Here is a 15,574-nt window from a genome sequence, read left to right as displayed (position 1 = left end):
CTGCTTAGTGTGCTGTAGAGAAGGGCCTGAGCTGTAGAATTCATATTTCCTTCTGGATCTGAATGTGCCCAAATCTGGGGAGTGCTTGAGCCAGGGGCCATGGAACACAGAGACTGGTTCTGATGGTCAGATCTGCATTTCAAAGTTCCTGGGGAATGTTAGGAGCTTGGGTACCCAGGCTGCTCCCTGCGGTACCCAAAGTAAGGTTAGCCCTGAAAGCAAAGTGAGATGCTCTTTATAGATTTGAACTTGAAAGCTGGAAAACCTTTCCATACCTCAACAAGCAGCATTGAGAGCGAGCAAGTTGAGTGCCAGGCTTGACGATACCGTGTTAGCTTGTTGTTAACTTGTGCTTAGCTTGTGGCTAAACAAAAAGTAAAAGAAGCAGTGAGAGGCAAAAAGGCATCCTTTAAAAAGTAGATAAATGCAAAGTAATGCACATTGGAAAACATAATCCCAACTATACATATAAAATGATGGGGTCTAAATTCGCTATTGCCACTCAAGAAAGAGATTTTGGAGTCATTGTGGATAGTTCTCTGAAAACATCCACTCAATGTGCAGTGACAGCTAAGAGAATGTTGGGACTCATTGAGAAAGGAATAGATAATAAAACAGAAAATGTCATGTTGCCTCTCTATAAATCCATGGTACGCCCACATCTTGAATACTGCGTGCAGATGTGGTCGCCCCATCTCAAAAAAGATATATTGGAATTGGCAAAGGTTCAGAAAAGGCAACAAAAATGATTAGGGGTATGGAATGGCTGCCGTATGAGGAGAGATTAATAAAACTGGGACTTTTCAGTTTGGAAAAGAGACGATTAAGGGGGGATATGATTGAGGTCTATAAAATCATGACTGGTGTGGAGAAAGTAAATAAGGAAGTGTTATTTACTCCTTCTCATAACACAAGAACTAGGGGTCACCAAATGAAATGAATAGGCAGTAGGTTTAAAACGAACAAAAGGAAGTATTTTTTCATGCAACACAGTCAGCCTGTGGAACTCCTTGCCAGAGGGTGTTGTGAAGGCCAAGACTGTAACAGGGTTCAAAAAAGAACTAGATAAGTTCACGGAGGATAGGTCCATCAATGGCTCTTAGCCAGGATGGATAGGGATGGTGTCCCTAGCCCCAGTTTGCTAGAAGCTGGGAATGGGCAACAGGGGATGGATCACTTGATGCTTAACTGTTCTGTTCATTCCCTCTGGGGCACCTGACATTGGCCACTGTCAGAAGACAGGATACTGGGCTAGATGGACCTTTGGTCTGACCCAGTATGGCCTTCTTATGTTGTTCTCATTGAATTCAATCCTGTTAACCCAAGTCTAATGACCAACTTCATTCTTTCAATTTTTTTTCTTTTTCCCTTCATTTGGTGCTGATTCCTCCTCCTTCCCTTGAATCTGATTGGACAGGCCCTTTCCCCTCCCCGTCCTCCTCTTCCAAAAGAGGAAAGCTTTGCATGGCACCCTCGCACTGACATGAAAGTAACCAACCTGCTGCCAGTGCCCATAATGGACTGTGTGTACCTGAATGCACCCAAACCTTATACACAGCGTGTGTCACTGAGCTGCAGCAGTCAGAGTTACTCCTCATCACCTGCACCCTTTGTGACACTCCCCAGTGGGAAGGCATGCTTTTCCACAGGGTGTCCCCAATCAGCCAATTTGATTCCCAAGGACATGGTGCATGCTGGGCAATCACTTTTGGGAAGTAGCTCCTTGTTATCGGACACTTCATCCAAACATCAAAACCCTGCCAGGGCAGATCCTAGTAGTGAAGCTGGAATGAATTCCACGTATGGGACTAAAGCGGATAAAAAGGTCAGCAGTCTATATGTGGCTTGTTTATCTAACAGCACTTGCTCAGCTGCATCTGAAAATTCCACCAGCATTGCACATGACCAAACAGAGAGCCCCCGTTTGGGAACTGAGGTCACTCAAACACCAGCCACCAACATTGTTTCCTCTGTAACAGATACTGGAAAATCTCTTCCTCCCCCTCCTCCTGTCCCTCCCAGGCCATACTTTAACATTGTCCTCAGTAGAGACGCAGTTAGCTATGGTACAAGCCATTCCTCCAGGACTCAGTCTCCACCTCCTCAGGCTGTGAGGGACAAAGTGCTAGAGTCCCAGAGTACGGCTGGCAGTGGGGACAGGATGAGAAAGGAACCTTACCTTACTCAGCAGCAGCAGCAGCATCTGTACAAGGTGAAGGGACGCAGCATGGTATATGTTTTCTTCATAACCTTGTTTTCTTTCAGCCGTGCGAACAGTTCTCTAATTCGTACAGTGTCCCCTAATGCTGTATTCACCTCTTCCTAATTTCTGCACACAGGTCGCTCTTGTGTAGCTTGATTCTTGTCATCTGCTATTTGATAACCTCTCACTTTCCCCGCCAAAGACTGAAGAGTATGTTTGTGTGGTGTGTGCGTGTTGTTTACAGGCTAAAATCAGTTGGGGTCGGGGGGGGGGGGGGGGTCCGCTATGGGAAATATTCCTGTTTAGGTAGGTGTAATCGTAGCAAGTGCTGCAATGCAGATGAACTGCTTTGTGGTTCAATCGAAAATTAAAGGACAGGGGTGGAAAACTGGTATGCCTTATCCAGTGTGTTCATGGAGCCTTTGGCTGCTAAGCAGAACATCCCTAAGGGCATAGCTTGCTCAGAGAAAGGAACGTCCAATGGTTTGGATGCATGCCAGCCTGTCACTACCCATGCAGTACTGGGATGTGCGCCCATGAAGGATGGATTGCCCCTTTGCATAACCCCACCTTATTTCCCACAGGATGCCATTTCTACCACCACAGCTCAGCCTGAGATTATAGTAGTCCCACTCCTCCAGGTTAACACAGACAGAGAGCAAGAAGGCAGCTCCAGCACTCCGCCACCGCCTTTGGTACCTTTGGGGCAAGGTGCCACGTTCCCTGAGACCATTCCTACTGGCTCACCTCTGACTTTTCCGACACTAGACGATTTCATTCCCCCTCACCTCCAGAGGGGTCCCCACCATCATCATCTGCCCTCCTCACCTGGCATCTTGCCCCCAGTTTGCCCGAAACTGCCATCATTCTCACCGCCACCTCCACTGGTGCCTCCCGTCCCGGAGGCTTTGCACAGAGTCTTGGAGCCTGAAATCACTGGAGTCCTCTCACGTACAGTAAGCTTGTTGAGTACCCTCCTCACAGCTTTCCTGAATTTGTTTCCAGATTAAAATAATTTTCTCATTGGCATACTAAGCTTTGAAAGAGGAGCACTGACTAGTGCCTTGCCAGCAGCATGACCCCTGAAACCTTGTTTACGTCCTGTTACAGTGCATGTATGTCACCTACCTTATCTGGCTTGGGAACTTTGCAATTGTTTGGTTTTTCCCCAATATTTTACAGTCTCTCTCCCCCACCTCTGTCCCTGCTGAATAATCTACACCTTTGGCTTTAACCATCTTAGGGGAACGTACTATGTCTGATACTTGCACTTCTCATCTGAAAGAATAACACCTGCTGCTTGAGCTTTGGCTAGCTGATGGTCTCTCGACGACACGTCCCAGACCGTGTGTGAGTAACATCAGAAGCAGCAAAAGCAATGCAGTTGAAGGTTAAGGACGGCACGCTCTGTCCTGCATGAAGATAAAGGGCCACATGTTCTATGTGTGTATTCCCACTGAAGGCAATGTGAGGTTCAAGCCAAAACAGAATGACCCACAAGCTGTAACTTCACTTGCTAATCTGAGACACTTGCAAGCTTCTAAGCATCATGGGAGAGTGTGTCCCCTTGTTTGAAATATCCTTGCTCCTGCTGAGGTCTTTACATTTTTCAGAATTCTCACATTTTGACAGGACATCACCCTGGTTTTTCTGTGTTGATTTTCCTTCTCTTTAAACCCACTGCCTTTTTTACAAGGGGGCAAATGTAGTTACAAGAATAGCTGTAAAGGTTTGGATGCTCATCTGAACCTCTTTGTAACTGAAATTTTACCACCAGTAGCCCTATTACAGGATTTTCAGTAACTTCTGGGTGAGAAATCCAGCAAGAATAACTTCTCTCACAATAAAAACAACGAGGAGTATTTGTGGCACCTTAGAGACTAATACATTTATTTGGGCATAAGCTTTAGTAGGCTAAGACCCACTTCATCAGATGCATGGAGTGGAAAATACAGTAGGAAGAGATATATATATATCATATACATATATATATGTATATATATATATATATACATAGTACATAGTACATGAAAAGATGGAGTTGCCTTACCAATTCTAACAGGACAATTCAATTAAAGTGGGCCATTACCAGCAGGAGGAAAAATCACTTTTGTAGTGGTAATCAGGGTGACCCATTTCAAACAGTTGACAAGAAGGTATGAGTAACAGTAGGGGGGAAAATACTCGCCAGCAACTACACACCACACAACAAAAACACTAACCCAGGAACCTATCCCTGCAACAAACCCCTTTGCCAACTCTGTCCACATATCTATTCAAAGGACACCATCATAGGACCTAACCACATCAGCCACACCATCAGGGGCTCATTCACCTGCAAATCTACCAATGTGATATATGCCATCATGTGCCAGCAATGCCCCTCTGCCGTGTACATTGGCCAAACTGGACAGTCTCTATGCAAAAGAATAAATGGACACAAATCAGATATCAAGAATTATAACATTCAAAAAACAATCGGAGAACACTTTAACCTCCCTGGACACTCAATAACAGACTTAAAAGTGGCAATTCTTCACCAAAAACATTTCAAAAACAGACTCCAATGAGAAACTGCAGAACTGGAATTAATTTGCAAACTGGACGCCATCAAATTAGGCCTGAATAAAGACTGGGAGTGGATGGGTCACTACAAGAACTAAAAACTAATTTCCCCATCCTAATTTTTCCCCCTACTGTTACTCATACCTTCTTGTCAACTGTTTTAAATGGGTCACCCTGATTACCACTACAAGAGTGATTTTTCCTCCTGCTGATAATAGCCCACTTTAATTGAATTGTCCTGTTAGAATTGCTAAGGCAACACCCATCTTTTCATGTACTATGTATATATATCTTCCTACTGTATTTTCCACTCCGTGCATCTGCTGAATTGGGTCTTAGGCCACGAAGGTTATGCCCAAATAAATTTGTTAGTCCCTAAGGTGCCACAAGTACTCCTCATTGTTTTTGCTGATACAGACTAATACGGCTACAACTCTGAAACTTTTCTCATGATGATTTGGCTGGGCCTGGAAGAAGTAGAAGTGGAAAGAAACAAGAGTGGCATTTGCAGAAGTGCTCAGCATTGGCCTAACTCTGCTCATATGTTCAGTTGGATTTTTACCATTGGGGAAAACTTTCAAAAGCACCAAAGTGACTTAGAAACCTAATCCCATTTAAAGTCAATGGAATTTAGGCTTCCAAGTCACAAGGGTGCTTCTGAAACTGTGACCCTCTTTGACTCTAATGGGAGCAAAGTGACGCCAACCTTGTGTGATTTTGAGGATGCCACCCTCAATTTTCCAAACATTTTTTTTAAATGACAAATTTAGGTTTGGTTTATATTTTTGGCTGTGGAGATGCTCCACTGTGATTGAAGTAGCTCACTACACTTTGGTCCTCTGGCTCTGCCCATGAAGCCTTCCCTTCCCATGCACCCCATCTGCCTTTTTTGCATTGCATCAAGGGGGCTCCCCAGCACGCAGCAGATGCATGCTGTCTATATGGAGCATTCAGATCTGCCTCCCCACTCCTGTGCTCAGCAGAACTGCCTTGGTTCCACCATTGAGGGTACCTCCATAGATGGGGGCTAGATCTTGGAGAGCTTTGGAAACTCCTGATTTTGAGGCTGCTGATCAGTCACCTCTTCTTGTGTTCTCATAAAATAACTCGGGCCTAATTAGACACTTGATGGTGTAAGAGTGCCAAGAGAGCTGAATAGTTTAGCCCTGCTGCCTCTCTGATTGAGTGAGGCTGATTGTAGCTGGTGGTTCTGCTAATAACATACCCTGACCAGAAATGGTCTATGGGTTGTTATGGCAGCAGGCCTCACTTTAGGGCATGTTACTACCTGATCCTACAGACACTTCCTGCTGACACTTCCAACCATTGAGCTCAGTGGGACTGCTCACAGCCAGAAGTGTTGCACTCAGTCATGCAGGCAGGATCAGGCACTACAGAACAGTAACAAAGCCAGCAGCAATGGAGCAAGAATCTCTGGTCCCTTTTTTTAAAGAATGACTAGCCCCATGGGCCGGCTCCGCTTCACAGACCAATGGCTTGCAGCATTTCACTCTGACCACGGAGTCAGAGCAGCACAGAAATCCGGAACTCCATTACTTCACACTCTTGCTTTTTGGGTGCCCATTTCCCGTTAATTTCTGTGGGAATTGGGGGTCCAAATCCTTCTGACACCTTTGAAAAAGCTCTGCCTTAATGACAAAATCAGCACATAAAAATACATGTATCGTTTTTGGCCAACAGCCCCATCTCCCTAGCCTCCCCAGCAATGAGTGGTTCTGACGCACCTGGTTTGAAAGGGTCATGTTTGAGCCAGCATTTAACATCTCCATGCAGACCCAATCTTTGCTCCAGCAGCACAGATGGTGCTGTTGTGATGCTAGGATTGATTTAAAATAAATAATAGAGCAACTTGGGTTAAGCAATCCTCATTGCTTCCTGAAGCCGTGTTGTGTCCCTTCCACGCTAGTGCCCTATTGGTTACCCTCCACCTGTTTGTTTTTTTCATAGTTCTGGGTGCCCGGGTGTCACACTGTCTAATGTCTCCTAAGCGATGGTGCTAAACTTATTTTTCTAATCTTCCTTGCAAAGCCAACTGCAGTAATTGGGTTTCACTCAGAATCGCATGAGTTTTGCATGTCTTGCTGGGAAAGGAATTCTCTTTAAAGAAAGATTGGGTGAGTGTGTGGGTCTCTCTCTCCCACGACCAGATTAGCTCATTTCTGCCGCCAAGTGTATGCCGCTCTATATAGCATGATGGTTGAATTCAAGGACACTTCTTCTGGTGTGGAGGGAGAAACTCAGTACAAAAGAACTATAGTTATTCCTTTTTATACTAACTGCAGTTAACAGGGAACGGAATGCCTGCAGGGTCAGGGTAACAACCTGTGCTTATGCCTTCTACTAAAATGTGCTATGGTACCTTTCTTATTCCAGTTCAAAATGGCTTTTTCCAGAAACACCAACGTGCTAGTGATGCTCACACGCAGTGATAATGACTCTTTTTCTCGTTTCCAGGACCCATGTCCTGTGCTAAACGAAGTCTCCCCACCTCGCATTGGCACCGAATACCAATCCTCGTTAACGTCAATCAGCAAGGCTTCCTCCACCTATCCCTCAACCACAATTGTCAACCCTACCATCGTCCTCTTGCAGCACAACAGAGGTAAGGGGACGTGCAGGCGTATCTCCACTTGCAGCTCAGGTTCATTAAAGTGGAGCAAGCTATTGAAATTCATTGTAATGAGCTGGCGAACATGTGTGTGTACAGCTGCCTTCTGGCTGAAATCAGAACTGTTGGAGTAGATGTCATAGGCTCTATACTGTAAGTGGTGACAGAGCCTGGACATTCGAAGTAGAAGTGTCCGAGTTTTCTCCCTGATGCAGTCACTGTGACGGTGTGAGTGGCTGAGGCATGCTGTACACTGATAGTTGAGACATCCTACATGGCCACAGATGTGGTACAACATATAATTAGTGAGAGACCCAAACAAAAGCCTTGGACCCCATAGTTTTGGGGAAGTTTGGTATTGATCTTTGCAACTGATCCCAATCTCTGTAATGGGACAAATCAAAACCCCAGATCACATCATCCCGCAGCCGCCCTTGCTCAAACCCATCTGTAATTACAATTCGAACCCTTTCCCTCCTTTATAGTAGCTCCCTCTGCAGGGTTGGTTCCATACCCTATGAGAGAAACGTTGCTCCTACTCGACTTTCTGTGTGAGTGATGTTATCCCAGCCCCAGTAGGGATCTGTATTGCCTAGGTACTGATTTCCAGTGAGATCTGGGCACCTAACTAACTTATCCTGCTTTGAAAATCCCAGCCTAGGATGTTACCATTTTCCTTTTATCTAGGAAATCAAAGATCACCCATTAGAATCAAGGTCTGTTTCTCCCCTGCTTTTTATCAGCCTTATGGAAAGTGCTCCCAGATATGTTCCTCCGCAATTCTGAAATGCTGTATTCGATTCTTTTCTAAAGCTGGCTTCAGTCTTTGACCCCAGAGCTACTGATTGCAGTTTACCTGCTAGGTAATATAGCACAATTAAATAAACCCATCACTAACTATTGGAGTGATACTCCCGGCTCCAGCTGGAGCCAATGTCAGTAGCCATTAACAGGAGCCTTCTCCCTTTATGGAAAGCACTGCCCTTAACTTAGCCTTTGTGGGATGTGACATGACTACCTTGGCTGTACAGACTGAAAGGCTATGAAGCCCAGCTCAGCTCTTGGATGGAGTTAAATGCTGTACATGGCGCATTCATGTTTCCTCTGGGCAGAGGAAGACGCAGGCCCTTTTTCCTTCTGCCAGTGCTCAAACAGCAGCAGCCTGGCTCCATGAGAGCTTTGGATAGCTGTAGGTGCAGCTTGATTAAAGGCAAGATGAGCAGCTATCAGTCCAGGTCGTCTTGGTGTGTTCAAGCTTGTTGGGTCGCACACAGTTCTCCCCTTGACAGAGAAGAGTCAAATCCTTTGGTTGTTTTTAAATCTGTACTGAGCCTTTTCTCACTCAGGATAATTCAGGTGTCTTTGTCACACAAGAAAATGCCTCTTCCATTCTTCCCTGAAGCCATCATCATCTACTCAGCCATTTGCTGGACAGCCTGCAAGCTCCTCAGACTTTGCTGAGGGTCCCACACCATGACCAAGCTTGGAAGCACCAATGATTTAGTATGTGTCTGGGTCTCTGATCTATCTCCAGTAGTGCAGAGAGCTAAACAACACGTTCCTCTTCTTCCTCCTGACTTCTCTACTTCAGCCAAATACACAGGCCTCCTCTCTGCTTAATAGTGAGGAGAGCTAGTAGGGAGGAAACCTCCTCTTCACCTAGGAGCTCCCTTTTCTCCAGTTAAAGTCCATTCACCCCATGTACATTCCATCTCTGGAGAGGAAATGAGGAAACATTTCTCAAATGCAGCCTCCTTAAACCATCTATGGAGTGTTATGCCAGAAGACCTTCCTGATTATCAAAGGTGTAGCAAGGAGTTATGGCCTCCCTCTGAGACTGACAGGGAGGGACTGCAACCCACCCCTTGGTGGGCAGAGCCCGGATGGCCAGCCCTGGCCCGCTGGAAACCAAGGTCAGAACAGGAACAGGAAGTAGAAAAGGCAGTCCAGCAGCTCAGTTGGGCTGGAGCTGCTGAGGGAGATAGATACATCCCGTGTGCTACTGTAACTCGAAGAGGATTCTGACTGTACTGAGGACTTGTCATAGCTGCCAGCTGATCAAGGCACCAAGGAGCTGTTGGGGCTTCTGCTGGACTCCTACCCCAGGGAGACAGAGGACAGCCACAGAACAGAGGTACCAGACAAAGGGGACATAGGAAGAAGCTCAGGGAAACTAGAGTACAGTCTGATTGGGTCTCAGCCTGATTCTAGGTCTGCATGTTTTGTGTCTCCCTACCCCCTGCCACTCCACTCCTGAGGTGGCAGCCTCCCCACTCAAGGCCAAGGGGTCTGCGTTTGTCGGCCATCCGCCAGAGCCAGGATGCCTGACTGTTTGGTGCCCCGCCCTGAGCTGAGCACCTGGGCTCATAGACTCCTTTGCTGCTTTGCCTTGACCACAGGTCAGAGCCCCCTACTCTGTTTGGTGCCCTGCCCTGCCTGAGGGCCTAGGCTCCTAGACTCTGTACTGCTCAGCTCTGCCCGAGGGACAGACCCCCCCCTTTTCTGTTTGGTGGTCCACCCTGCTGGAGGGCTTGAATCCTGGAGGCTGATTACTGCTCGACCTAGCTTAGAGGACCCGAGCTTCACAAACTGCTAATTTCCCCCTTTGATAGATTACCATTCTATGGGTGTGACACAAGGAAGCGTGGCCTCCCTCTGAGACCGACAGGGAGGGACAGCCCCACACGCCTACAAAAGGCAAGGGTCATCTCCTCAGCAGAGGGCCTTCCTATGCGATGGCTGGCTCCAAGATCCCCATTACCCAACTCTACCTCCTTGATTATAACACACAGATGAATCTACCCTTCTGCTCTTGATGCCCTAATCAGAAGAGGGAACTTTGCAGCATATAGGCTCTCATTCCCTTCTTGAGGGCAGGCATGTTGTTGTCATAAGCCCTTCTCTTTTCCATTTGCTCTTCCGGGTTATTTCTGGGTATTGGTGACATACACAAAGGCACACCTGGGCAGCCTTCCTTTGGGGTGGGTGGGAGGGAATGTTTTGGGCTAGGAGGCAGGGCTTGCAGAGTTTTCTCATGATTGCTTGAGAACACTAGTGATCCCTGCAGAGGGAGCTGCATTTGGGTGAGAGAAACAAGGGATTCCTCTATGGTGAGTAGCCCCACCTTGCATGTCATGCCTGGAGAAGTCTGATTATCTGAGCAAGCAGTGTATGTCCAAGGGATTACTGCATACTCCAGATTTGCTCGGAGCATGAACCATCCTCCCAAAGTAATCATTTCCCTGACAGACATTGCGGGAAGTGGCTTATTACTAATAGGTAATGGTCATACCATGCCCGTCTCATATTGCCATGACTAAGATATTGGAATTCCATTGGAGAGTGCCATTTGTCTCCAAGTTCTAAAGCTATTTTATAATCAGAAACAAGTGAGAAATATTTTTTTAAACTTCTGAAATCCTTGTATTCACCACATCAACTTTCAAAATTATCAGTGTTTGATATTGTTAGTAAGATGATACCATTTGAAAGGTCCTGTATACGTCAAATAAAGTGTGCTCCTTGTTAGGGAGAAAGTGTTCTCTTGTCATTAGAGCAGGGGCTTGGGAGCCAGGACCCTTTGGTTTCTATTCCCAGTTCTATCACAGACTTGTTATGGGACTTTGTCTGACAGCCTCCACTGACTTCGAATGCCTCAGTTGTTGAGTGGCCAACATGAGACATCTTGGGTGTCTCAGGTTGAGAACCTAGAAATGGAGGCTCCTGAAAAGAGTGGCCCTTGTGAAATTCTTGGCCTTTACCAGTCTGTACCTCAGTTTAGCCATATGTAAATTAAGAACAATCATTCAGTCCAGAACTCGTAAGGATATTATGGGTCTTAATGATCACAAAGCATTTGGCATTCCTTGCCACAAAGGCCCTACAAATGCAGAAAAATGGCTGTGTTATTACTTAATAGTAATATTATTAACATGCTGCTAACTTGAGCATTATTTGTGGGTTTATTTGACAGTAAGTCTTCACAATTGTTTTTAAATTGTCTTCTGTTAAGCTGTTTTCCTTCTCTCTGACATAACTATACTTTCTTGTTGCAAATGTATGGGTCACTTTGCATTGTGATGCTGAATAGTCACCAGTGCTGCTCTTTGGAGGGTGGCATGTTTGCCACTTCGGCAGGGTGTTGAAAACTTGATCCACTCCGGCAATTTCTGCCATTGTGTGGATGGCACATTTCTTGCCTGTCAGAAACACAGTAACAGGACACTTGCTGTCTATGTCTCACCCTCTTGTTTTGTTTTCCTTCTCTACCACAGAACAGCAAAAGCGGCTTAGTAGCCTGGCAGGTATGAAGCAAAAGGTCCTCACCCCACAGCTGCTGCCTCTGCTGGAGTCAAGTGGCTGTTTTGCTAGCTTGCAGAGTGCCTTTAGCAAACACACTTCTCCGTAACTGCAAGGAAGAGAGATGAATCCCTTAAAATAAATGTGTGTATTAGTCTTTTCTGAAAATGTTGGAAACATGCTTAATTGCAAACAGGCACACATCAATATGGCAACCCCAGCTGTCCAAAAATCATGAGATTTAAAAAGAAATATTTTGAGTTCTTTAGGTCTCTTCTGGTTTGTGAGCCTGTAGGATACACTTGGGACATGTTTTCAAGCTTCTCTCTGCAACCATGAGGGCTAGAAACTAACTTGAAAAAGCAAGCAAGCAAGCAAGCTGACATTCTCATGTAATCACTTGACTCCAAGAGCTGGGGCTTTAATGAGAATGCCAAATATCATAAAACTCATGATAAAATCATGTGCGCACACACACACCTACATACTTAACACACCCACACTATCCCCTTGTCTGCTTTCCCAGCAGGGCTGGGAAGTTCCTCCTGGAAGGGAAATCTAGGACTTGTCTACATGGTGCTGCAGTCCGGTCTATATGGGCATGAGCTGTAGAGTACTTTGTGTTGTGCTCTTACTGTCCCATGTAGATCCTGCTGGCAGGAACTGAAAGGTACCAGGTGCACTTTATTGTTGTCCTCTTTGAAACAGGACCACAACTCTATGAACTAATTCACAATTTGTTTTTGCCAGCAGGGTCTACATCAGGGATCTCAAACTCAAATCACCATGAGGGCCACATGAGGACTAGTACATTGGCCCGAGGGCCACATCACTGACATATTTTCATATAAAGATACAAAAGTCCCCGGCCCTGCCCCCACTCCACCCCATCCATGAGGCCCCACCCCTTCCCCGCCCCCATTCCAACCCTTTTCCCAAAGTTCCCACCCCAACTCCACCCCCTCCCTGCCCCTATTCCAACCCCTTCTCCAAATCCCCGTCCTTGCCCCACCTCTTCTCCACCTCCTCCCCGAGTGCGCGACTCCCCGCTCCTCCCCCCTCCCTCCTTGAAAGCGCTAAGTGCCACCAAACAGCTGTTTGGTGGCGGGAGGTGCCTGGAGGAAGGAGGAGGAGCACGGATGCAGCGCACCAGGGGGGAGGAGGGATGGCGGGGGAGGGGAGCTTGGTGGGCTGCAGCAAATAATTCCTCAGGCCACGTGTTTGAGACCCCTGGTCTACATGGAGTGGTGAGAGCACAACACGTTAGAGTGCTCTACAGTTCACATCCCACAGTCCAGACAAGCCCCTCATCATTCTGATCCCCTGCCATAGAGCCTCATATGGTGGGCTACAGGAACATTCAGAGTAGTGCCTCACTGCTCTCCAGCGGCTGCAAGGTATACGAATAAACTGCTATTGTTAAACAGTATCGCTACCTGAGGAGATGAGTAAGAGGATGGGGGGAAAGGAGAGGAGAGGAGAGTAAGAGCAAGCAGTCAGTACCCAGACATCCTAATGTGGACGTAAGGGAGCCTGGACTCTGTGCTTTGTGCGGGGCCTCGTCTGATAACTCCCCCTGCAATCAGCTGGCACTCCACACCTGCAGAGTCAGCCCCATCACTCTCATGGCCTATATTTTGTGCCCCGAAGAACAGTGACTGTCTCCTCTGCGCCATTGCCCTCTTCGGCGACATCAGCCAGTGTAACATTTTCTCTTCCCCCTTCCCAGTCAAGTCGGCATCTGTGCTGCCTCTTTGACACCTGGGCTTTTAAAGTCCAGTCAGATGTTTCCTCTTGGTTTTATCTTTCCCAAAGTGTTTCCCGTTGTGGTCAGGAACTCTTTTGTCTGTTAAGCTGGAAATATGTTGAAATCTTCCCACCTGGCTCAGTGTGGAGTATTTCTTGGCAGCTTTTGTTCCAGCCTAAACAGTCCCCAATCTGGATCACTGGAGAGTGTCCTGGCATTGCTGGCTCCACAACTGCTCTCCGTCTATCAAAACAATCACATAAAGGTGGCTGGCTGACCTCCCTGACCCTGGCTTGCATCCTGTGGGTCACACCAACAAAACTCTGATGCTGAATGCCCACCTGTCACTGCTCCCCAGAACGATGACTCAGAAGATACTGAGTGTTGTACCTGATACTATGCAATTGGTGCTCTCTACAGGCCCCACAGCAAAATTCTGCCCTGACTTACACCCTCTGCAATGTCACTGAGCTGCATGATGTATATAAAGATACAAAAGCCCCCACCCTCTGCCCCCAGCCCCCGGCATAAGTCAGGGTGGAATGTGGCCCAAGAACTTTTTTCATAGGTCATTGCTTTGAGTCCAGGAACATTCAGTAGGGGGCCCATGGTGAAGGGCAATGATGGCTTCAGTTCACTTCCTAGAGGACAAGTGCCCATGTTGCCAGAAACACCATTGAAATTGACACTCGTTGGGTCTCCTTGGTGACAAGCTCAGCTGAGTGGCCAAAGGCTGAACAGGCATGAAGACTGAATTGCCCTCTCCCCTGGAGCAACAACCCTCCCGACAAGGCACCTCTGATGGCACAGAGTGAGGAGCTGGTCCTGCTGCCGCCACTCGTGCTACCTCAAGTTCCAAAGCCGCCTGTCACCAGGACTGTCAGTCCTGCACCTTTCACCAGTGCTAAATGCACACCGAGACAAAGAATTCAAAAGAAATCTTTAAAGTTGGTTTAGCTGTCTGGAATGTCTCCCACAGCTCTCCTGGGGTCTGTGCCATCATGGTGAACTCCAGCCCTTGCCTTGCACCACACAAATCTCAAGCTTTGGGTAGGAGAGTGCTCCTGCAGGCCAGCACAAAGACATTCCTTAGCTCTCACCAAACCGTCACCAATAATAATTTGTGTGGCTTGTAGGAATAGCAATCAGAGCTCAGACTGTTGGTCCGCTTAGTCCAGTATGTCTGCCTTTATCGGTCTAAGATATTTCCAGGGTAGCAGCACCTTAGCCTAGGACCACTCGGATGGCTTGCTCCATCTGGCAAATAAACACACAACCTGTGTTGTGGTTTCCAGTGCTACTTATAGGGAACTGGAGACCGAGTCCCTCCTGAACCCAGGAGGTGAAGTGTGCAATTTGATTATGGTAACATAGCCTTAACTTTCACAATTACAGAATAATAAGGGTCACATGATTAACCAATCCTTTAAAAAGCAAAAACAAAAAGTTCAGTCCAAATCTCTGGCCCACTGACCTTCCCCAGCAGTGACTTCCACAGACTGATGACACAGTAGGAAGGAGTATTTCCTTTCTAGCATAGAAGCATGTCTTTCATCTCCAGCAGTGGTGCTGAAAGTGACAATCATGGTTGTTTTACATGCTCACCTAAAAGAAGCCAGGGATTGAGATTGGGTCAGGGTGGAGAGCTGGGAAGCTGAGATTTCTTCCTGAGTTCAGATCATTTCACATCCATAAACCTTCCCTCCCTCTGGTCTTCAGAGTGATGGAAGTCATCTGATTTCACCAGAGTTTTCCATACTCTCTTCCTAGCAGCACAGTAGGTAGCTGCGCCATGGGGTCAGACACTCCATACAGAAATGTAGAGGTGAATATAGAAGAAGGAGACCCCTACATTAGGAGCACAATAGGGCCAAAACAGAGAGTATGTGCGTTCTTGGGGATAGAAAATAAGGTAGAAGTGTTGAATAGTAGTTTTATTTTAGCCTTGCCACATTCTTGCCATTTATAAAACTTTTTTCAAGAGCAAAAGAACCCCCAAAAACTAAGTTTGATGATGATTTAAAAAACAAACAAATAATCCTAATAGAGGGAATTTTGCAGTTCAGAATTGTGTTTGCTGTGGGTACTGTCAGAACAATGCATGAGTCTTTCCTCTGCTAACCATTCTCGT

The 15,574-nt window shown here is 46.6% G+C and overlaps 1 protein-coding gene across 23 annotated transcripts in view; it reads left to right on the top strand.

The window, feature by feature from the left end:
- Positions 1-15,574, top strand: part of SORBS1 (sorbin and SH3 domain containing 1) — a 313,279-nt gene that overhangs the window by 208,390 nt on the left and 89,315 nt on the right. For 13 of the 23 annotated variants that reach the window (XM_045024362.1, XM_045024364.1, XM_045024363.1 and 10 more), the window contains 4 exons: positions 1,418-2,212; positions 2,788-3,159; positions 7,244-7,391; positions 11,672-11,701. In XM_045024362.1, coding sequence (XP_044880297.1) covers positions 1,418-2,212; positions 2,788-3,159; positions 7,244-7,391; positions 11,672-11,701 — 1,345 coding nt within the window. The remainder of the gene's footprint in view (positions 1-1,417; positions 2,213-2,787; positions 3,160-7,243; positions 7,392-11,671; positions 11,702-15,574) is intronic. The other 10 variants (XM_045024378.1, XM_045024377.1, XM_045024382.1 and 7 more) reach the window with 5 other exon arrangements.

This window comes from Mauremys mutica, chromosome 7, assembly GCF_020497125.1.
Source record: "Mauremys mutica isolate MM-2020 ecotype Southern chromosome 7, ASM2049712v1, whole genome shotgun sequence".
NCBI classification, from domain to species: domain Eukaryota; kingdom Metazoa; phylum Chordata; order Testudines; family Geoemydidae; genus Mauremys; species Mauremys mutica.
This window is presented reverse-complemented; position numbering and strand designations above follow the sequence as displayed.